The 23517-nt window shown below is 44.4% G+C and overlaps 1 protein-coding gene and 1 long non-coding RNA gene across 6 annotated transcripts in view; one reads left to right on the forward strand and one right to left on the reverse strand.

Annotated features, from left to right (window-relative positions):
• Positions 1 to 10585: 10585 nt before the first annotated feature.
• LOC133387004 (uncharacterized) lies at positions 10586 to 18959 on the reverse strand. 5 transcript variants are annotated; one of them, XR_009763339.1, is made up of 7 exons: positions 18912 to 18959; positions 16416 to 16474; positions 16083 to 16264; positions 13138 to 13176; positions 12926 to 13035; positions 12611 to 12655; positions 10586 to 11462 (listed from the first exon to the last, which is right to left on the reverse strand). It is a non-coding gene; the product is annotated as an uncharacterized LOC133387004 (long non-coding RNA). The 5 variants fall into 5 exon arrangements; XR_009763338.1 differs by lacking the exon at positions 18912 to 18959 and adding an exon at positions 18472 to 18640; XR_009763337.1 differs by lacking the exon at positions 18912 to 18959 and adding an exon at positions 18295 to 18409.
• LOC133387003 (rab-3A-interacting protein-like) overlaps positions 18506 to 23517 on the forward strand; it is a 30283-nt gene continuing 25271 nt past the window's right edge. The window contains exon 1 of the mRNA XM_061630890.1: positions 18506 to 19135. Coding sequence (XP_061486874.1) covers positions 18993 to 19135 — 143 coding nt within the window. The 5' untranslated portion in view covers positions 18506 to 18992. The remainder of the gene's footprint in view (positions 19136 to 23517) is intronic.

Here is a 23517-nt window from a genome sequence, read left to right on the forward strand (position 1 = left end):
GTGTGTTGTTACGTTATCATGCATACTACATTTTCCCTATGAGTCCGGCCATCACAATGGGTTTTAGCTCCACCTATCGTGCGAAGGCAAGAATGTCTTTGAAGTCAAGACTAGGGGCGTCAGGCCCCTCCCACTCTCCAGTTCATTCTTGCCTTCGTACGAACAAGATTGGAATTATAGCATAGCATTGAGCTAAGTCTCTCATATTTGTTTGTGTTTTTGTCTTCAAATCCTTCCTTTTTTCTGTTTTGTGTGTAGCTCACTTAGGGTCCCCACAGAGACCGCGGCTGCGGCTCTCTTCGCTATTTTCCCAACCCTGAGCTATTCATTTCGATTTTCTTTCCTTCCTTGACTGGGGGCTCCCTCTGAGACCACGGCTGCGGTTCTCTTGTTTTTGGCCGTTTTTGAGATCCCCCCCCCCGGCTCTGTTGCATCCAGTGTCTGGGGGCTACCTCAGAGACCACGGCTGCGGTTCTCTTTGTTTTTGATAGTTGTTGAGCTTCCCCCCCCCGGCTTTGTTGCCGCGGCTGCGGCTCTTCCGATCTCAGCGGGAGCTTGCGGCTGCAGCTCCCGCCGTTCCCCGTCACCCGATTTAGCCTGCCCGGGTCCGTTTTTCTCCCCCTTTAACCTGTGGCTGCGGCTACTCCATTAGTTCCGTTACCTCAGCTCACCCTCGCTACGTGGCTTTAATTTCCCACTGCGAAGGGCTTTTCAGACGGCGACGGCGGCTCTCTCTGTGGCAGCTGCCGCTTTTCCCTTACTGCACTGTTCCCTCCTGGGGGTTTTTTAGAGCCGCTAGTGCGGTTTTCGGCCCCGCGGTTCCTCCTGCGAGACAGCGCTGGGCAGACCTTCCCCCAGTTCGCTTCCAGACGGCCGCCATTGCTTCTTCTCTCTCCGTCATTTTTTCCTGCTCTTTTTTTCCGGGCGCCATTTTTGGAATTCAAATTTCCCGCCTTTTTTGTTACCCTTATTAACCATCGGATACCTCCCTTGCAGGCTATCTATCCGTATGTGTGTTGTATACGTGCTGCAGACAGACTTACACAGGGCTGATTTTCACACTATTTTACTGTGGCTGTAATCCTAGTGGCTGGATTATATTATCAAGGCTGGAGCCCCAATCCTAGTGGGCTGGATTATTTTATCAAGGCTGGAGCTTTTATCCTAGTGGCTGGATGGTATTATCAAGGCTGGAGCTTTACTCTTAGTGGCTGATTTGTACTAAATCTGATTTATATTGGTCCTGCCCCCTCTGAGGTCGTGAACCAAACCTGAAACCCAGCCTACAGCACTAATCTGAGTGTACCAACTCTAAAACAGCCTATATTATATTAACGCTGATACCTCAGTGCATTCTGCCCCCTCTGTGGCAGTGCACTTCGCCATCTGCCAGTGTATCCTACCCCCTCCGTGGTAGTACGCTGTGCCAGTTCGGGTCTTTACATTCTGCCCCCTCCGTGGCAGTGTACTGCACCCAAGTTAATATAAGATGGCAGAACAGCCAGGCATGTCGCCATCAACCCATATGGTGCCAGGCATGCACCACAATCAGCCAAGCCACAACATCCTAACACGACTAAGACCAGACATACCAAAGCACTGGCTAAGACAAAACATCTTTCCAGCCATAGTAAACCAAAGCGCCCACGTTATGTCTCTGTGCCAACCACCACCACAGCACAGGCACACATAAGCGATATTCTCCATTCCCCTGCTGCTGCCTCTGACGAGGAAGAGTTTGTTGGCTTTCCCCCGTGTTCGCCTAACGAACCTCCCTCCGTTTTACCGCCCCAAACATCTGTTCCAATAGTTCCTCAGGCACATACATCTGCCACATCCGGTCTGCAGCTGTCTCCTGATTTCCTCTCCCAACTTCAAGCCATGCTGGCACTTTTCACCCAAATGCAGTCACTACCACAAGTTCCTGCCATACCTCCACTTAACATGGTCCAACGTGCGTGCCATGAAGCTCATTCTTCCGGTTCACCAGATCCCTTTGATGTAGCCAGAGGCAGATGTACGGACGAAGCCTCGTATGCGGAGGAGTCAACCTTCACTGACCATGTTGAAGGAGACGACTGGAGCGACTATTCAGATCATGAGGAGGATACATCGTATCGCTTGTTTAATACCTCAGACTATCAGCCGCTAGCACGCAGGGTAGTTAATACCCTTAGTCTCCAAACTGCGCCTTCAACTTCGCCCGCCCCAGCTATCAAAGGGGCCAAGGTTCTCAAATCCCCTGCACCTACTGAACACTACATCCCGGTGCCGGACCTAATTACCAAATTAGCCTCTGAAGAATGGGCCCATCCACTCAAAGCTCGACGCTTCAAGAACCTGGCTGACAGACTTTACGCCCTAGCCCCGGACTTTGCCACCAAGTTAGATGTCCCTGGCATAGATGAACCTATCGCTCGCCTCGTTTCACGATCGCTTTTGCCCAGGGAAGGGGAATCCCACCTAAAAGACACTACTGAGCGACAAACAGACTTCGCCCTCCGCAAGAATCACGAGGCCACTGCCCTAGCCATGCGTGCCTCCGCTTCAGCCTCCATCTTCTCCAGAGCATCTATGATGTGGCTGGATGACCTTCTAGAGGATGCTAACCCTGATCCTGTCACCCTCAGAAGAGCACTATTGAAATTGCGCAAGACAGCAGCTTTTGTGGCCGATGCCACTCTGGATGCCACTCAATTAGGGGCACGAGCCATGACGGCTCAAATAGTCGCTCGTCGCACCCTCTGACTTTGCCACTGGCAAGCTGATTCAGCGGCCAGATTGAATCTGTCCAGGGCTCCTTACTCCGGATCTCTACTGTTCGGCGAGGAAGCTCTAAAGGCAGTGCTGGTTGATCCAAAAGACGCCCACAAACCGGTTCTGGCCACAGTCAAGAACAGCGACCACAGGCCTTTCAGGCGATTCCGTTCTAACCAGCCCTTTCGAGGAACGCGGCCAGGAGGACGAGGCCGCGACTTCAGACCATATGACCCCAACGCATTCAGGGGCTCCTGGAACCGACGCTTCCAGGGCAGAGGTCAGTACCAAGGGCGCAGGGGCAACTCATCGTCCTCATATAAGGGAGGCCCTCGCCTACGCAAGTAGTCTTAACGCCCTCCCCATAGGTGGCAGATTACTTAATTTTGGAGATCGATGGCTGCGCCTTACTACGGTCTCCTGGATCAGGGACCTTTTCAGTTATGGCTATGCCATAGAGTTCTGGGCAACCCCTTCAGACAGATTCCATCCGTCCCCTTGCCCAAGGGCACCAGCCAGGCACAACATTATGCAGACAGCTATACACCACCTCTTGGACATAGCGGCGATAGAGCCAGTTCCCACAACTGAGAGGGCGGAAGGGGTGTACTCCCTCCTATTTGCTGTGCCAAAACGAGATTTATCATGGAGGGCGGTATTGGACCTCAAGTTTGTCAACCGTTTTGTAACATATCGCAGGTTCAAACTGGAATCACTCCACTCCATTACGGAGAGTCTGCATGAAGGAGACTTCCTGGCTTCTATCGACCTTAAGGAAGTGTATCTCCATGTGCCCATTTGCATAGCCCACAGAAAGTTTCTTCGATTTGATTTTGGCCACCAGCATTTTCAATATAGAGCGATGCCATTCGGCCTCTCCTCTGCTCCAAGAGTGTTTACCAAGGTGCTACTCATCCTAGTGGCTTACCTCCGGACCCAAGGGGTTCATATCTACCCATATTTGGATGATTTGCTAATACGGGCCAAGTCGGAGGAACTGGCTCATCATCATTTAATGATCACCCTCAATGTTTTGCAGGCCTACGGCTGGCTTGTCAACTTCGACAAAAGCCATCTCCAACCAACCCAACGCCTACTACATCTAGGGGCAATGTTGGACACCCTGCAGGCAATGGTCTTCTTGGCTCCAGATCGCATCACTGCCATCACAAGCATCGCAAGGTCCCTGATGCAACAAACATCCGCAGACGTCATGCTTCTCGCCAGAGCGCTCGGGATGTTTATATCTACAATCCACATTGTGCCATGGGCTCAAGCCCACACTCGGCCCCTTCAATGGATTCTGTTGCCTTTTCAAAAAGACATTGCCAGCTCCAACCATCGCAAAGTTCGCTTGAGCCCCGCTCTGCGCCTCTCCTTCCGCTGGTGGACCAAGGTTCAACACCTCTCCAAGGGCACGTCGTTCAGAGAACCCCGCAGAACCGTTGTAACCACAGATGCCAGCCTCATAGGTTGGGGAGCCCACTGCAACTCCCAGTACATTCAGGGGGTTTGGTCCAACACAGAGCAATCCCAAAGCATCAACTGGCTGGAACTAAAGGCTGTCCACTTAGCTCTATGTCATTTTCAGTCTCTGTTCCCTTTGCATCATGTGCTCATTCGAACAGACAACACGTGTGTAAAATCACATTTGAACAGACAGGGGGGCACCAGGTCTCGTCCTCTGCAGGACTTAGCCTCCCTCATCTTTGTCTGGGCAGAACAACATCTACAATCCCTGAAAGCAGAGCACCTCAGAGGGATTTGGAATGTGACAGCAGACTGGCTCAGCAGACAACAGGTCTTTCCGGGAGAATGGAAACTTCATCCAGCCATTTTCCATCGTCTCCAGTGTCGGTTCGGCGCCCTATCAGTCGACCTGTTTGCCTCCAGTCGCAATTGCCAGCTTCCCAGGTACTTTGCCCGATACCTGGACTCAACAGCAGAAGCAGTGGATGCTCTGACAACACCGTGGCCAGACGGTCTATTGTACGCCTTTCCTCCCATACCATTGTTAGCCAAAACCTTGAGGAAGGCGCGAACCGAAAGGGCACAGCTGGTTCTGATAGCACCATTTTGGCCACGCCGACCGTGGTTCTCAGACCTTCTGGCAATGTCAATGATGGATCCTTGGACACTTCCAGTAAGGCCAGACCTTCTATCCCAGGGTCCAGTACTGCACCAGGACCCTACTTGGTTCAATCTAACAGCGTGGCGTTTGAACGGGGACATTTGAGGTCAGCTGGACTGTCTGACGCTGTGATTGATATTATTTTGGCCTCGAGAAGACCATCTACCACCCGTATTTATCAACATACCTGGGTGGCTTTCGCCAAGTGGTGTCAGTCCCACCACCATGATCCATCCCAAGCCACTGTGCATCAGGTGCTGCAATTTCTCCATAGCGGCTTTATGATGGGACTTCGACCCAACACTCTACGTCGACATGCGTCCACTCTGTCGTCCATTCTCTCAGTGTCCTCTCCTGGAGATCATATTTCCTCACATCCGTTCATCAAACGTTTTTTGAGGGGAGTCGCCCTACGCTCTCCGGCTGTTGTCCATCGGTTTCCCTCATGGAGTTTGCCGAAGGTTCTGCAGGCTTTGCAACGCCCTCCGTTTGAACCCATCAGGGCTGTGCCTCTTCGTATACTGTCCTTCAAAGTCTTGTTCCTGATCGCAATCACATCTGCTAGACAAGTTTCGGAGTTGGGCGCATTGTCTTCCGCTCGCCATCTCTGCGTCTTCCATACGGACTCTGTTGTACTGAAAACTGATCCTTCCTTCCGTCCCAAGGTTGATTCAGTGTTCCATTGCAACCAGGACATTGTTTTACCTTCCTTTTGCCCGAATCCTACCCATCCTCTCGAGAAGGCTTGGCATTCATTAGATGTCCGGAGGGCTCTCAAGACCTACCTGTCTAGGACCCAGGATATACGACGAACTGAGTCTCTGTTTGTATCCTTTCATCCAAGGTCTATGGGGCATAAAGTTTCCAATCCTACCTTATCCCGTTGGTTAAGGGCATGTATTACTTTAGCATATGAGTCTCTGAAGCTGTCAGTTCCAGCTAGTATAACGGCTCATTCTACCAGGTCAGCTGCCACTTCGGCTGCTTTTGCCACTAATGCTCCTGTTGCCGATATTTGTAGGGCTGCAGTCTAGTCTACCCCACACTCGTTTATAAGGCGTTATAAAATTGATCGCTATGCCTCTGCTGACGCTTCTTTTGGCAGACGAGTGTTGCAACAGGTTCTTAATGACGATTAACACGTGGGTGGTCCCTCCCTGTTTGGGCTGCTGGGGTACATCCCGTTGTGATGGCCGGACTCATAGGGAAAATGGACCATTGGTCTCACCTGAAGGGTGATTTTCCTATGAGGACGGACATCACGACCCTCCCAGTTGGAGGATGACTATATATTTTCTAATGTGTCCTATATTACTGTTACGCTATTATATTTAAATTTAAAAGTGAAGTCAAGACTTCTAGTTCTGTTATACCGCTATGTTGGAGTCATGTTACTATGCATGGTACTATTGTGTTATTTTCCTGCTGCGAGGCCTGTTGGCCTTGTTCTTGTATTTTTAGATATCTCTCCTTAGACTCGCTACGAATGAACTGGAGAGTGGGAGGGGCCTGACGCCCCTAGTCTTGACTTCAAAGACATTCTTGCCTTCGCACGATAGGTGGAGCTAAAACCCGTTGTGATGTCCGTCCTCATAGGAAAATCACCCTTCAGGTGAGACCAATGGTCCATTTTATATAATAAAATTTATAAACAGTTCTGAGTGTGCATTTAATGTTTCTTAGAATATAGGACCATAGAATTGTAGAGTTGGAAGGGGCTTGTAAGGCCATTGAGTCCAACCCCCTGCTCAGTGCAGGAATCCAAGTTAAAGAATCCCCAACAGGCGGTTCTCCAGTTGCCTCTTGAGTGCCTCCAGCGTCGGAGAGCCTACCACCTCCATAGGTAAACATGTCCGGTTCCTTCCGTCTCTCCTCAGAGGGCTTTGTTTCCAGTCCCTGATCATCCTTGCTGCTCTCCTTTGAACCTCTTCCAGTTTGTCTGCCTCCTTCTTCAAGTGCAGTGACAAAACGGGAAGCAATACTCAAGATGAGGCCTAAGCAGTACTAAATAAAGGGGAACTAGTACTTCACGTGATTTGGAAACTACTATTCAGTCTTTTTTTGTGTAATGTGCTGGAACTCGTATCTTGATAAATGTTAAATCTTGATAATGGTAACTCGTCTCCCATCCCTCCCTGGAGGCGGCAGAGAGTCATTGGACCAGGTGGGACTGCTGGGATGTCATAGATGGGTGGGCAATGAGTAGGGAAGGAAAGATCTGTCCATCTCAGTTCTCTCATTTTCTCACTTTTCTAATGTTAAATTCAGTCTTCAACATTTCTGCAGCAATCTGTGAATTTTTTTAAAAAAATCCTCATGAAAGTCACCATTTTAGTGTGAATTTCTCCAAATAAACACATTTTTGTAGGCAGTTTTGACAAAGGTACACATTTTTTTGCAAGCCATTTGTCATCACATGCCTTTTTGCATGTTATTTCCACGCATATATTCATTTTTATGCAAACTTTCCCCTAATATATGCATTTTTGCAAATGTTTAGTTGGAACTGCATCCCCAAAATTCTAATAAAGATGAATTTCAAAGGATGGCTGTGTTTGTTCTCATATTGTTTTGGAAAGTGTGAATTTGATCAATTCTGCTTGAAATGTGAACTGAAATTCTCACCCTTCCCTAGCAATGAGTAACGCAGGGGGGCATAGCCAGTTGTCCCAGTTTTCTCCCCATCTTCCTCACTTGCAAAGATACCGTGGACACTTCAGCATTGCAGTTGTACAAACACTGAGCACCTAAGTAATCTGAAACATGTGTGGAAGGGGTCCCTGATGTCCCAGTTGCTTCTCTGCAGGGAGAAAAGGTATGTACCCCTCTTCCTTTGCACCTAAACACTGCTGTTCTATTAAAATTTAACACCTAGGTATCTTCCCTTGCTGTCACCATTGCTAGTATGGATTCATGCCACACTAACTATCAATTACTCAAGAGCCCCACTGAATTCCATGGGGAATGCTCCCGGAGCAGGATTGCAGCCTGAATAGGTTAGTTGACTCGGCCGCATAGGCGACTCAGAAATAAATATTATTATTATTATTATTAGTCTACAATGTGTCACACCGGACTGTTAACAAGGGAATGCATAAATTTCAAGACCTAAGGAAACAAGATTATTCCCCTACCACAGAAAATTAAAGAAAAAAGATCTGATATACAAGCAGGATATTAAAGCCTACAAATATTGGACTTGCCGGAAGCCTGAGGAGGGGAGAGTGTTCTTGCACTCGGGTCCTGCTTGCGGGCTTCCCCCAGGCACCTGGTTGGCCACTGTGAGAACAGGATGCTGGACTAGATGGGCCACTGGCCTGATCCAGCAGGCTCTTCTTATGTTCTTATGTTCTTATGTACAGTTCTGGTCGCCTCATCTCAAAAAGGATATTCTAGAGTTGGAAAAGGTTCAGAAGAGGGCAACCAGAATGATCAAGGGGATGGAGCGACTCCCTTACGAGGAAAGGTTGCAGCATTTGGGGCTTTTTAGTTTAGAGAAAAGGCGGGTCAGAGGAGACATGATAGAAGTGTATAAAATTATGCATGGCATTGAGAAAGTGGATAGAGAAAAGTTCTTCTCCCTCTCATAATACTAGAACTCGTGGACATTCAAAGAAGCTGAATGTTGGAAGATTCAGGACAGACAAAAGGAAGTACTTCTTTACTCAGCGCATAGTTAAACTATGGAATTTGCTCCCACAAGATGCAGTAATGGCCACCAGCTTGGATGGCTTTAAAAGAAGATTAGACAAATTCATGGAGGACAGGGCTATCAATGGCTACTAGCCGTGATGGCTGTGCTCTGCCATCCTAGTCAGAGGCAGCATGCTTCTGAAAACCAGTTGCCAGAAGCCTCAGGAGGGGAGAGTGTTCTTGCACTCGGGTCCTGCTTGTGGGCTTCCCCCAGGCACCTGGTTGGCCACTGTGAGAACAGGATGCTGGACTAGATGGGCCACTGGCCTGATCCAGCAGGCTCTTCTTATGTTCTTATGTTCTTATGTTCTTATGTACAGTTCTGGTCGCCTCATCTCAAAAAGGATATTCTAGAGTTGGAAAAGGTTCAGAAGAGGGCAACCAGAATGATCAAGGGGATGGAGCGACTCCCTTACGAGGAAAGGTTGCAGCATTTGGGGCTTTTTAGTTTAGAGAAAAGGCGGGTCAGAGGAGACATGATAGAAGTGTATAAAATTATGCATGGCATTGAGAAAGTGGATAGAGAAAAGTTCTTCTCCCTCTCATAATACTAGAACTCGTGGACATTCAAAGAAGCTGAATGTTGGAAGATTCAGGACAGACAAAAGGAAGTACTTCTTTACTCAGCGCATAGTTAAACTATGGAATTTGCTCCCACAAGATGCAGTAATGGCCACCAGCTTGGATGGCTTTACAAGAAGATTAGACAAATTCATGGAGGACAGGGCTATCAATGGCTACTAGCCATGATGGCTGTGCTCTGCCACCCTAGTCAGAGGCAGCATGCTTCTGAAAACCAGTTGCCGGAAGCCTCAGGAGGGGAGAGTGTTCTTGCACTCGGGTCCTGCTTGTGGGCTTCCCCCAGGCACCTGGTTGGCCGCTGTGAGAACAGGATGCTGGACTAGATGGGCCACTGGCCTGATCCAGCAGGCTCTTCTTGTTCTTATGACTTTACATGTAGGTCCTCTATGAATCCAATGTGTGCCTGTCTGCCAGGAAGGACTGCCCTGGTGGGGTGCAATCCATGCTCCTGTACTACACATAGGCTGTGTACATTGAATTGTCATGTGTACCACCCCCAGCACCATCCTACATTCCGAAATAGCATTTTGAAGTTGACAAAGTGTTTTAACGCTCTTTTTAGCTTCATAACAATCCTGTAAAGTAGATCATAGTGCAATTTTAGTGAAATGTGATAATAAGACAGCCTTTGAAGTGCCACAGAACTATTGCATTGTTTCTGCTGCAAACCATGGCTAGTTCGCTCCCCTTAATTTAAAAGTGAACCAGAGGAATATACACCCAGTAGCATGCAATGAGTCTGTGGCAGAGAGAATGGATGTTAAATTAGGCCTCCAGATATTCTGGACGATTGGGTTGACAATGTTTTTGCTAATTGGTTTACTGAGTAGGGAAATGTGCAGGGATTATAGCCTCAGAAATAAATGGGAAGAGCATGTACAAAGTGCACCTGCCTCACCAATGAGGAATCTCTACTTGCATTTAATAAGGTAATTCTACAACATCCATGTTCTTCTGCCTGGAGATGGATGGGAGATGGATAGTTTTGGATTGGGATTGGCTGAGCAGTGAACATAAGAACATCAGGGCCTGTGAGATCAGGCTCACCTAGTCCAGCTCACAGCCTGAACCCCACAAATTGGTTCTAATAGTGAGGAGACCGGGGCCAGAGCCAGAAAGAGAAAGGCACCACAAGTCATGAGACAGCTGCCAGGTAGCCTGATATTTTCCACAGGTCGCTCCTCATGCTGTGAATGACACAGGGGTTTTGTAAAACAGGCTTTCAGGGCCTGACTGCTGTTTGTTTATAGAAGAAACAGGACAACTGACACCATAAGGTTTGGGTATTTGTGGGTTCAGGGGTGAGGAGCATGCAAACGGGTAAAAAAGCACAAGAAATCAGAATAGCTACTCCCGCCATTTTGTTCTTGACTGAAAATATCCCTTAGACTAAAAATAATCCAAAATGGGTTGCGGTCAGTAATTTAAATATTTAATAGTCATGAAGTAAAATAAATGCAACTACTAACAAGAAAACACTCCAATGCCCTTACGAGGCACGTATCTGTTTAAGATCAGTGCTCCTGGAGTAGATAGGCCAGATGCGTTTCCACCTTTTAGTTTTCTTCAGGGGCCAAAGAAGGAAAATAATCAAGAAACAGCGTATGAATCACAGTGGATAATACCTCAGATAGCCTCTCAAAATCACAATATATGTGGTTTTAATGGCACTCACAGAAAGGCTTTAATGCAGCCATTCTCAACTAGAACATGAATCAGGCTTGTCCAAATACAAGACTCTATCAATCCTCCACAAAACATACAAAATAATCTTCATCTTGCACATTCCAGAAAGATCTGTGGGCCTATCAAGAAAACCAAAGTTTACAGTTGGAGGAAGCATAACCAGGAGCATATATAGAAAATCTGTCATCTTCTTCAGAGATTAGGAGGGTAGGACAGTCCAGGGCAAGGAACAAGCTGGCGCTTTGTCTATTTTGTTGGTGGGTTTTATTTAGTTGGTCACTGAAGAAGCCCAAAAGGCAGAAACGTGTCTGGCCTACCTGCTCCAGGAGCATCAGGGTAGAGCAGGGCTTTGTGATTAGTTTTTGTGTTTATATTTAAAATGAAATGGCCTGCCTTCAAGTTGATCCCAACGTATGCCAAGTTCCTTCACTTTCTTCTCATTCTCAGTCATCTCCTCCTGAAGTTTGGCAATATTGCCTTCCATTTCCTTTAGCACATCAGCAGCGTGTGTCTTGGTTTCTTCAGCTAGCACAAATTGATACGCAACATACAGGCGACTCAGATGTTCTGTCTCTCGCATGACCTTTTGGTATTCCCAATATGAAGATCGCTCCTGCACAGGATAACCGGTAAGATAAGCTATCATTCAGAGCTATGATAAAACAGTGTGCTAAGACTATAAAGCATGGGCAACAATGCTTAAACAAAATTAATGAATTTGTACAGCAGTTCAATGAAAATCACTAGACTCCAAGAATATATTCCTCCAGTCTAAGTTGGGTATATCAGAATTCCAGAGGAAAGCGAGAGTAATGAAGCACATAGACAGAAACCATTTCGAACAGGACGAAACAGAAATGATTCAATGTCTGGGTTAAAAAGATATTTGCAAGCTATTTTTTAAAAATTAATATATATGAATGCCATTATTCATCAAAATTGGTTCTTGTGAGGTTCACACAATTAAAATATCAAAACAATAAAATCACATATTTGCAACTTTCTCTGCATTTTCTTATCACAGCTAGCGTTCACTTCAGAAAGAGGTTTTCCACATCATCTCCTCCTTTCTACACGCCCACGTTCAGTTTTACTCCAATGAATCTGCTGCACTGCCCTGCTCTCTGTACAAAGGCACTCAACACATCCATGCCTATGGCAATTAAAACACATGAACATTTTTTTAACATAACCTGGCTCTTCAAGCAGGCTTTTGGGCTGGGTTAGGTTTTATTATCTTTGTTTGAGATTTTAATATTTCAATGTATTTGTATGTTTTTATTTTGTACGTTGCCCAGAGTGGCTGGATAACCAGCCAGATGGGCAACTAATAAATTTAATAAATAAATAAATAAATAAATAAGGTATTCTTATGCATTCACCTGAACACAGGAACTCTTAAACTGTGGATGGGGACACCAAATGCTCTTAGGAACCATTTGCAGACCTCCACGCTAATTGTGTGAAGATCTAAAGAGAAGCCCACACCCCTGCTCCCATCTATGGTTTAAGACCGTGCATGTTCTGACAAACACCTTAACACACCTAGAGTGAAATTCTCATCCAAATTAACTAGTTAGTTTTCTCAGCAAAGTACTTCAGCTTAACTTCACTTCAAGTTCTGAAATGAAGCAAAAAAGCTTCAGGCTGCAGTCCTTAACACATGTACCTGAGAGTAACTGAACAAAGTGGATCTTACTTTTGAGTAAACATGCCCAGAATTGCAATGTAAAACTTTTTTTTAGTTTCAATAGGAAGTACCTCTTTCAGTTTCTGCAACGTGGGTGTGATTTCTTCCTCTACAATCTGTAAACAAAATAAAGAATAAACTTAATTTTGAATTTCCCATATGTGTCTCCATCCTACTTTCAGCAGACGATGTAACTGTGATGGACATTGAGGAAAATTTCAATTAAAAATGGAAGGGTAAATAAAACAAGGAACAAGTAAGTCATTAAGATAAGGGGCGAGGTGGGAAGCACCAGCGCTAACGTACATTTCATTCCTCTTAATCAACAGCAAAAGTATAACTAATACAGAACCAAAGAAAATTGATTGATTATAACAATCATGTACCATGCAAATTTCTTTAAGTTTTGCCTCTTTTTCTCAATGGTTTTCTGGGCAACTATTTTCTTGCATTCATACATCCTAGTGCCATCAGCTTCCTCAATCACAGCCAAAATCTAGAACAAAAAAAAATGCAATCTCAGCCAATATAAAGAAGCAATTCCAAAAAGTATAAAGGATATAACAAACAGGGGGAAAAACACCTCTAGCATATTTACCTCTGGAGGCTTCATATTGAAAATTTTGGAAATTTGTCCCTAAAGAAGAAGCAAAACAAACCATTAATATCTGATATACTTTTAAATATTGTTTTTATTACTTATGTAGTACCATCTAAATATACAGCAGACTTTTATAAATTGCACCCAAGTGGTGTCACAGAGCCACTGACTTGAAACTAGCAAACGCTAACGCAGATCTCTAGGGTGTGGGGCGAGAGGATGTGCAAAGATATAGGCAAAAACAGGATTCTGAACCAAGTAGTGTTGTCACCTGTCCTCACTAGAGTCAAGATCTCGGTGGGCCGAATATCCCTGGTGGAGGACCTCCATTGATTCATTAATGCACGGGTCACCTATGTAGTTTCTCTGGGTGCATGTAGTCCTTCCTTGGCATCCACAGGTTCACATGCCCTGCTGAAATTAGGCTTAAAAGAAGCTTTCCTTACCTAAGGCTTTCCCCAAGCTTAATTTGCCATGTAGGAATGATTGGGGGGGGATCCAAGTGGTCCCACAAGAGTTTCTTCGGGTTGCAAATACCTGTATGCCCCAAAAGGTTGGGTATTTCTACTAACAGATTAGTGGAGGTGACCTAACTCTCACTGCCTCATGATCTCAAAGAGACCCACTCTTTGTATTTCTTCAGCAGCTTTAAAAGAGGATCAGAGTGATCTGTTCTGTTTCTTCTAATGCAGAGTTGGGATTAGATCCCCATTCACATATCTTTGAACAAACATGAATCAACCATGAACAAGAATTACTGCACTACTCATGAAACAGTTGACTGACTGGATCCTGGATTGAATGGGGGCAAAAGCTAGAATGAGAGGACAAACAGCAAAGAAGCATTTGTATTAAATAGAAGTTAATCTCAAATCAAATATTAAGGGTTTGAGTTTAGTATCTTTGTTGTCAAAACTTTGCATTCATTTCTGAACTAAACTTGATCTCAACTACATTTGATAGTTTTTCTTATGTTTATCTGGCAATAGACAGAATACCAGCCATCAACAAACAACATGCTTTTCAAATGTCTTCTAGTCAGTAATGCTCAATTCTCGGCATAAAGCCTAGTTTCAAGAAAACAAGTAGTTTTATGTGCAGTTACAGCCACTTTAGTGTCGTAGTAGGTGCACATTCAGAACTACTTATTCAAATAGCTCAGCTTCATGCATATTTATTTGTGAGTCCAGCTAATTCCGATAGCGTTTAATTATCTTAAGATGTGAAGGCCGTGGCTTAAAGAGCAAAGTATTCTTAAGGAACAAAGGCCGCTCTTCGACAGCATTCAAAGCTTAGATTCAAAGCACTACATTTTTAATAGTAAACCAAAAGGAGAATAGGTGCAGTACACAGTTTTTAAAAAGAAAAAGTCCCCGCCTGCAAACATATTGTCTAAAATAACCAATACAATAAGTGGGGAAAAAAGAGAACAAGGATATATTTATAAAGATATATACCTACCTGCATGCAAGTAAAGTAATGCTCATGATTCTACAACAAAGGCTCTTACCATATATGGAGCGAGAAATGCCAGATGTCCAAGCTGGATTTAGAAAGGGAAGAGGCACCAGAGATCATATCACAAACATACATTGGATAATGGAACGGAGCAAGGAATTTCAGAAGAAAATCACCCTGTGCTTTATAGACTACAGCAAAGCCTTTGACTGTGTAGATCATGAAAAACTATGGAATGCTTTAAAAGAAATGGGGGTAACACAGCATCTCATTGTCCTGATGCGCAACCTATACTCTGGAAAAGAGGCTACTGTAAGGACAGAATATGGAGAAACAGATTGGTTCCCCATCGGAAAGGGTGTGAGACAGGGGTGTATTTTATCACCCTATTTGTTTAATCTGTATGCAGAAGATATCATATGGAAAGCGGGATTGGACCAAGATGAAGGAGGTGTGAAAACTGGAGGAAGAAACATCAATAATTTAAGATACGCAGACGATACCATACTACTAGCAGAAACCAGTAATGATTTGAAATGAATGTTGATGAAAGTTAAAGAGGAAAGCACAAAAGCAGGACTACAGCTGAACATCAAAAAGACTAAAGTAATGACAACAGAAGTTTTATGTAACTTTAAAGTTGACAATGAGGACATTGAACTTGTCAAGGATTAACAATACCTCAGCACAGTCATTAACCAAAATGGAGACAATAGTCAAGAAATCAGAAGAAGGCTAGGACTGGGGAGGGCAGCTGTGAGAGAACTATAAAAGGTCCTCAAATGCAAAGATGTATCACTGAACACCAAAGTCAGGATCATTCAAACCATGGTATTCCCGATTTCTATGTATGGATGTGAAAGTTGGACAGTGAAAAAAGCAGATAAGAGAAAAATCAACTCATTTGAAATGTGGTGTTGGAGGAGAGCTTTGTGGATACCATGGACTGCGAAAAAGACCAATAGTTGGGTGTTAGAACAAATTAAACCAGAACAGTCACTAGAAGCTAAAATGATGAAACTGAGGTTATCATACTTTGGACACATAATGAGAAGACCTGATTCACTCGGAAAGACCATAATGCTGGGAAAAACAGCAGGAAGTAGAAAAAGAGGAAGGCCAAAGAAGAGATGGATTGATTCCATAAAGGAAGCCACAGACCTGAACTTACAAGATCTGAACAGGGTGATTCTTGACAGATGCTCTTGGAGATCACCGATTCATAAGGTCGCCATAAATCGTAGTCGACTTGAAGGCACATAACAACAACAAAATTGTTTGCATTCACACAATTGATTAGATACTTATTCCTGCCTCCAATCACCACCTTGAGAAGGAAGAAACAAGGGCCTATTATATATCATAGCTTTTTTTGTAGTCTGATGTTACAGTACTTAGGCAAGTAAAGTACTTGGCATGTGCCAAAATAAAGGATTTCAGAATATACTGGTCTATTTACAGTTCTGTTAAAAGATATAAAATACTTAGAAACTCATGGAATCCATCAGTAGCTCATCTGCCTTGTGACTGTTATCTCATCATGCTTCTCAAATCCTAGGGGACTCCGCTTCTTGTCAAAATTATCAAAGGTGATTGATACAGTAGCTTCAGTAATCCCAGCCTGGCCATTTTTATAAACAAGACCTTGCAAGTTGGAAGCTCGCACCTGAAACATATTAAAAGATCAATAAATTCCTGTATTTATTGCAGTGGAAAACAAATGGGCATGCTTGAGCTATAGGGCTGTGTCTAATGGTAACTTTATTAACATGCTATGATTCTACATACATTTAGGCTTCAATGCAGTACACACTTACCTGGAAGTAAGTCCCATTGAACCCAGTGGACAGCCAGCCAGATGGGCGACTAATAAATTCTATAAATAAATAAATAAAATAAATGGCTATTCAACATTCTTTTAACATATGAGTCAGTCAGCCCTGCTTTGAACAATCCTCGGAGCAAAGCCATGTTATTTGGGCCATCGGGGTTCATTCCCCCCCCCCACGGCGTATCGCTTCTTTAACCCTTTGGCAATAATCTCCTGGATGTTCTTCTGGTTTCTGCTTCACTTCCCCTACTTTTTGCCAAACTCACTTGTCGTTTCCCTGCTTCTTCCATCCCTTGTAAAAAGGCCTGTTTGTATTTTTCCAGTGCTCAGTGGTGATGTGCGTTATTAATGTCCCAGCTGGGATTTTGTGTAAACAAAAGATGGGTCAATTCTGGGACTTGTGCAGTGGTTGGGTCGCCCTGTCCTCGTACTTGTATTTGGGTTAAAATTAGCCCTGCTTTTCCCATTTATTTCTGCTACCTCTGCATCTGTTAAAAGGGCTTTAATCAGAGCTTGAATGTCAGTCCATGAGGGCCTGTGTGTCATGAATATAAGGTACGCTTTACTCCATCAGGGTCATCTCAGAACCTAGGAGTCTGAGATTTCCAGTTTAACAAATCTGAAGTGGAGAAAGGGACATGGACCCACCAGCTCTCGGTCTGCTCTGCTCCATGAACAGGGATTTCCCGCAGAGGGAACATTCCTGCTTCTTCAACACCATTAGGAGCTGTTGGGGAGATCGGGGCTCTGGCCACTTCTCTAGAAGGCGGTTGTGAGGGAGGGGTGAGTCCCCATGTTCTCCATCCTTCATACAGAAGATTGCCTGGGGTTGTTGGATGTTTTCGCAAGTTGTAGGGAGATCTCTGTCTCTGTCGCTCTTTTTCCTCATGCAACGTTACTGCTTTTCCTCCTACCGCGCCCTCTAAAGGGCATGTTCTGGGGTAATCTAGGATATAATCCCGGAGGCTGGAGTGAGGGATCATCTAAGATATCCTTCTCACCAGCTCCCTTATAGGGAGGGGGAATGGCTGCAGCCAAGGCCAATTGAGCAGGGGTAGTTTTACATCCTTGGGGCCCATTGTAGAATAAAAGCAAATATTGGACTTGTCCTGGAAATTCATCCTCTAATTGGAGTGTCAATTTCTTCAATTTATTTTTATCAAAGCTTCCTGCTTCTGGCCACTGATCCTCAGGACCCCAGGAGGCAGTGTATATTGGCCATTGATTTTGGCACAACTTTATCAGTTTCTGTTTTGAAAGGCCTGCGTCTCCTCCAGGCTTCTGCCAGTTTGCTAAAGTGCAGGCTAGGGGAGTGCCAGGCTTTGGCTTACTCGTGCTACTTCCCATGGTTCGGGAGTCTGTTGTGTGTGGGTGTGCAAGCCTTCTTTGCCTTGCCTCGCAAGGACTTACGCAGGGAGTACTTTCCAACTATGTGGAGCTTCAACAATCAATCACTTCTCACGCACCTCCACGTCCCACTGGTCTGGGAGCAGCTTGCCACGAGGGGCTACGCTACCCACATTGGCAGTCAGACAGGCTCAGACAGGCTCAGACAGACCAGGCGTCGTACACCGTGCAAGGGTCAACAGACGTTAGCCCTAGCCAGGCACGTGACTCATCTTCCGGCCACAAACACACCATTCAAATTGTCATTCTCACAGCTCCAGAGTTCCCAGACACAGCACAACCTATCTAGTACCCTCCCAGGTACTTTCTTTCTTAATTACAGTCCCGCACACATACACACACACACCGGGGGGGGGGCAGGGCAAGCTGATGCCCAAGGGCCCCCGCACGCCTGGAGCCGGCCCTGGGCTCAAGAGTGCCACGGAAGAGGTCAGCGTTCATTTCCTCAAAGCACTCACGGGTGATGTGTTGGAAGTGGGGCAAGAGCAACTCCTGTTTTGTTCTTTTTGTTTAAGCTCCAGAGGGAAGATAGAGCTAGGGTCCTCCAGATGGATAGGCTTTGTTTACCTTTTACCTGTGATGCTCTGACTGACTTCCTTTTGTCGCTAGACTGTGACGCCTTTAGGGAAGCTTACCTGCCCCTCCTCCTTCCGCCCTTTCCCTTTTTTTGTCCTCCGGCTGACCAGGAGAGAGGAGACATCCATTTGTCTCTGCTCTGTCTCTTAGCATGGGGCTAACTCCCACACCTGGGCGTTATGCCTCCAGCTTAGCTAGTTAGTTAGAATTACGTGGGAGGGGTGTGAGTGTATGTGATTTGGCTAAACTGGACGGAGGCAGGGAGTGGGTTTTGTAGATTTCATTAAGCCCTCCCGCCGCCCCTCTCATTTGAGCCGTGCCCCGGATGAGTCCAAAGGGAGCGGCTTGCAAGCACTACAGCTTTTGCACCTTCAGAGGCTGTCACCCCAACCCCGTAACTCCTCCTCTCTAATTATTATTAATAAGCGGGCCAGGCAAGCGGTGAAGTTTCGGGACGTAAACTCCAGGGGGAGCCGCTGAGCTCTCTGGTATGGCCTACCTGGTCCGAGCCAGGGGCTTCTACCTGGCATATGATTAAACTAGTTCCGCCCGGCCAGAGGGCGCTGCTTCCTTTGAGCGCATGCGCAGCTGCTCCCAACCCTGCCGCTTGCTCTTGTTATCGGGAACTGGCAGCGGCCAAGGAAAGGACTATTGCCAGCAGTTGTTGCTCCTGTTGCCGCTGCCACCGCCTTCGTCAGGGAACGGTCTCGCTGGGCTTGGCAGGTAAACCTTGATATCCTCTCCCTCCTCAGAGAGATTGGCTTGTCTGGGCACCCAGCACCTGTGGCACCTTCTTACCACGGAGCTGGAGCATCCCTGTGGCTGTGGCTGTGCCCCCCCCCCGGCTCCTCTCCTGCATTACCTTTGAGAAACACATAGCTACTGAGCAGCCAAGACGCCTCTTTAGGGCCTTTCCTGTAGACTTCGCCTCCTTTATTCTCTGTTTGCAAGGCACCCAGGATTAATATGCTCTATATGGCCAGGGGCTCTTTTCTTTCCTCCCTCCCTCAGAAATCTTTTTCCACCCCCTCCCCAGGTTTTTAACCACCACCCCTTTTGGCGGGCTGATTGCACATTCAAGATCACTTTCAGGCTCTGAGTTATTCTTTAACTGGCCGGAGTTACCTTGCCCACCTAAGGTCAGGAGTGACTCCTCTCTGTCTCCTCCCTCCCCATGCATTAATGAGGGTATTCAGCAGCCATTTAATGATGGCACAAAATATGTGGAAGAGCAGGTTGAATATGGTGTGATCCGGATAGTATTTACACTACTATACTACATAGCACAGAATTCCATAGACTATCCCTACTCTTGTATAGGGGAGGGCTGGACATCAAGTATCGATTGCTCTTTTTTAGTTTTGAAACCCTTGGCACTCTAAGTAGCTTTGCATTCAACTAGATACTGATAAGTGCCTATCGGGTTCCTAGCACTCATAGCCTTCCCAATGGGTGGCCCAGACATCTACAGACCCTCACATTTGTCAGGCTTTCCCTTGCTTTCCAGAAAGCCAGAACTTGCACACGTAAAGCCTGTAAACATGCAGAGTAATACTTGTGTCTTAATAATGTCTGGCCAACCCGAGTCTACTACTGTATTCCTCAACAACACTTGCGGTTTTTAGTCCTTGCCTTCCTGACACCACCAGTTATTTATTTGATGCTATTTCGAACTCCCTTCATTGTCTGCCCCTATATTCCATCTTGAAGCCAGAATAAATTCTACAAGAGAAATATATACAAACTTAATTAGCATAACCTTATTCCCTGCTTAACCTTGACTGATGGAGAACTAGAATTTGGGAAGATGATGGAGAGGACTTTGCATAAAAAAAGTCAAATGAATTTAAGAGACAGATTTCGTAAGTGAATATGCGTATATCAGTGATAGTTGCTAAAAAATTGTGGAGAGTTGAGAGTAAAGGTTTGTTCCTTGAAGTAAATATTGTCAGTTTGTCATTAAAACACTGTCTTCAAAGTTTTTATGTGAACATGGCAGTTTTGCTGGATATAATGCAGAATGTATGCATCATTTTTAAACTTAAAGTGTTCACTGTAATAATTTATTTATTCATAGGAGCCCTATTTTCGATAGCATGTTAATACCTTGTAACTAGAAATTTCAAATACTGTTAAGTACTACAGATTTAAGATAATATTATTATGAAAGTGAGGTTAAGTTGGGTGAGGGAAAAATGGAGTTTTGTGTTCCTTCACAAGTGATGTTAAGAGTTCAGAGTGGTGGCTAGTGTGGAACTATTTTCTGAAGTAGCGTTTGATTTGGAAAAGTTGTGAAAGCAACTTTTATTTTTGTAGACTTTCTCTTTTGTTTTGCACCAGAAAATAAAAATGTAATTTCCATGGGAAACTAGATGTGAAACACTAAGAGACCCTGATACAACTTTGATATCTTCTACCTTCAAGAACTGGAGTGCCATAAATACCAGTTTTGGGACATTTCCCATCATTTCAGTTTGCAGTAATTTTAAATTCTTCCTTGTCTGCTTTATTAATAAATTCTGGAACAATATAAAATAAGGAGAAAGAAATCTTGTATAGCTGTAAAATTACTTCTAACATAGATGGAAGGTTGATAATGCATGCATTTGAATATCATTACCTCATGAGCTTAATCTATTATACGTGAAACTGGAGGTTTGGTTTGCAAAAACTGAAGCACAATTATGCTTTTTTAACTTCTGGCAGTTCATATATGTTTTATGTCTTCTGTCCATGGATACATCAAGCCCTTTGTCTCTTCCCTCCCCTCCCTCCCATTTAGTAGTGCTAAAGTTCTGTTATGCTAGGTTAACATTACCTTGAGAATAAAGAGGGATAAATAATTTATCCTAGTCATTACGCTTTTAATAAATAACTAATGTGTGTGCAACTTGCATCTGATACTTAATACTTAAATCTCATTTTAAAGGGACCATTTTTGGTGGAGTATAGTCAAGTGTACCTCAGAATTTTCCTTTTCATTACAGGAAAAATATTGTGAATGTTATGAGATCTCCTTGGCATCCTGCAAACCAATGTCTTTTAATGATTTCGGAATTACCTAGAAACATTTTAATGGATATTTGAGAGCACACTATAAAGTAGTATTCTACTATGCACAAATTGTTATGGACACAGGTATGCAAATTTAATTTGCCCAACGCAAGAGGTAGACAGTATTACTCCTAGCTTGGTTAGGAAACTATTCCTGCTTCATTGTCCTAGTGCCATGAACATTCCCTCTTGACAGCTCCTTCAGTTAATCTCCAGTCCTGGTTGCCATGTTCTTTGGATACATAGGCTACTGCCACATTTCTTTACCTGAAGTAGCTGATCTTCATACTGTGTCCTGGTTGGACTGAAGAACTGTAATGTTAGATTGAGCAGAGAGGTTTAGGGGTAATGGTTATAATGGGGAAAAAGGGAGAAGTTTCATGGCTGTCATTTGGACTTTGGCCCTATACCACTATTTTCTCTTAGTCTGTGAAAGAGATTTTATTTTATTACTACGCTTAAGTTCCACTTTACTTCAAAGGAGCATAAGATGGCATACGTGGTTCTCTTCACAATAGCCCTGTGAGGTAGGTTAGGCTGGGAGACAGTGACTTGGCCCAAGGATGGCCAATGAACGTCATGGTTGAGTGGAGATTTGAACCTGGTCTCCCAAGTTCTAGTCCAACACTCTAACTGCTAAGTTATACCACACTAACTCTTACATGCTTGGCCATAGTGGAAACTTGAGTTTTAACATCAAAAGTGCAGAAGGCAACAGGAATAATAGAACATTTCCTACCAAAAACACATTAACTCAAAGGAAAATTGCCCTTTACTCAGAGTAAAAAACATACCTTTGAGCTTGGCAAAGTAATGTGTCTATTCTAGCAGATGGCAATGATTAAAAGAATTTTGTTAGGGAAGTTACATTTAAAGTATTGAAGGAAAAATACATTCTTTGAAATTCAAGGTAGGCAAGATTCTAAGCTTTAAACCTTTAAACAGCTTAGGAAACAGTTAAAATGTGGAGTTCTTTCCAGAAATAGTCCATTGCTGTTCCTGCATCCTAAAGTAAACTTATTCTGCAGTTCTGTTATATTCTCTACAATAAAAGTGCTTCAAGTCACACTTTTCAAAATGCTGAGTTACACGTTAATGCTTTAAAAAAAAAAAACTGACAGAAATGGGCATTAGGGTCGCAGACAAGATTAGAAACCTCATTACTAACAGAAACACTAAACTGGGATTAATGCACTTTCACTGGCAATGCGCACTTGTTCCCTCAAAACATTCTTATTTTAAAAAGCTGAAGTGCTCACTTTCATTATACAATGTTTCTTAAATTTGTGGTAACCCAGTGCAATTTAGCAGTTGGAATTAGATTTTTTTTTAAATAATCCATTGCAAACAGGGCAAGCATTCACGAGGCAGATTTTCATGCAAGCAGTGAAGGTATTCTGTGCTGGTTGGATGCAAGGGCCAGTGATGCCAAAAATTTGAGGGATCTTAGCAAACTTCCGGAATCATCACTGAAGACTTAATTCCTTTGCCTATAACATTTTTTTAAAAAAAATTTCTACTGATTTGATGATACCTTGCCTTGCTTTATTGGGATAAATGAGGCTGTCTTGCAGGGTTTTCATGTGAGAGGACTGATCTAAATATGGTGGTCTCTGGTATCTGTATATATGGGCACCTGCACAGAGTGGGTGTATTGTTGGAAGAAATCTGTGAATCTTAAAATAGCAAAAACAGCTCTAAATCAGAAAGGCCTCTTGAGAAGTCCCATGTGTTTACCAGTTTATGCTATGTTCTTAATCCCTTGTATATATGCATCCCTTGTACAGTATCTGTGAGCCTTAAATTGAATGCCTCTGTTTAAATAAGTTGGGGATTTTTGTGTCTGTGGCCCTGCCCATACAGAACAAAGCACAAACCCTTATAAATCTGATGCTAGTGGGCAAGACATTGGAAGACAAGCAGGGCCAGCTCCAAGGCTGATGGGGTCCTGGGAAAAGTGCGTTCTGGTCAACCCCTCACTCTTTTGGCCCTGACAGCAGTGGCAGGCAGTTGCAGCATGTTTTGATATATCTATTTCTGAAAAGAGATGT

The sequence above is a fragment of the Rhineura floridana genome, chromosome 6 (assembly GCF_030035675.1).
Source record: "Rhineura floridana isolate rRhiFlo1 chromosome 6, rRhiFlo1.hap2, whole genome shotgun sequence".
NCBI lineage: Eukaryota > Metazoa > Chordata > Lepidosauria > Squamata > Rhineuridae > Rhineura > Rhineura floridana.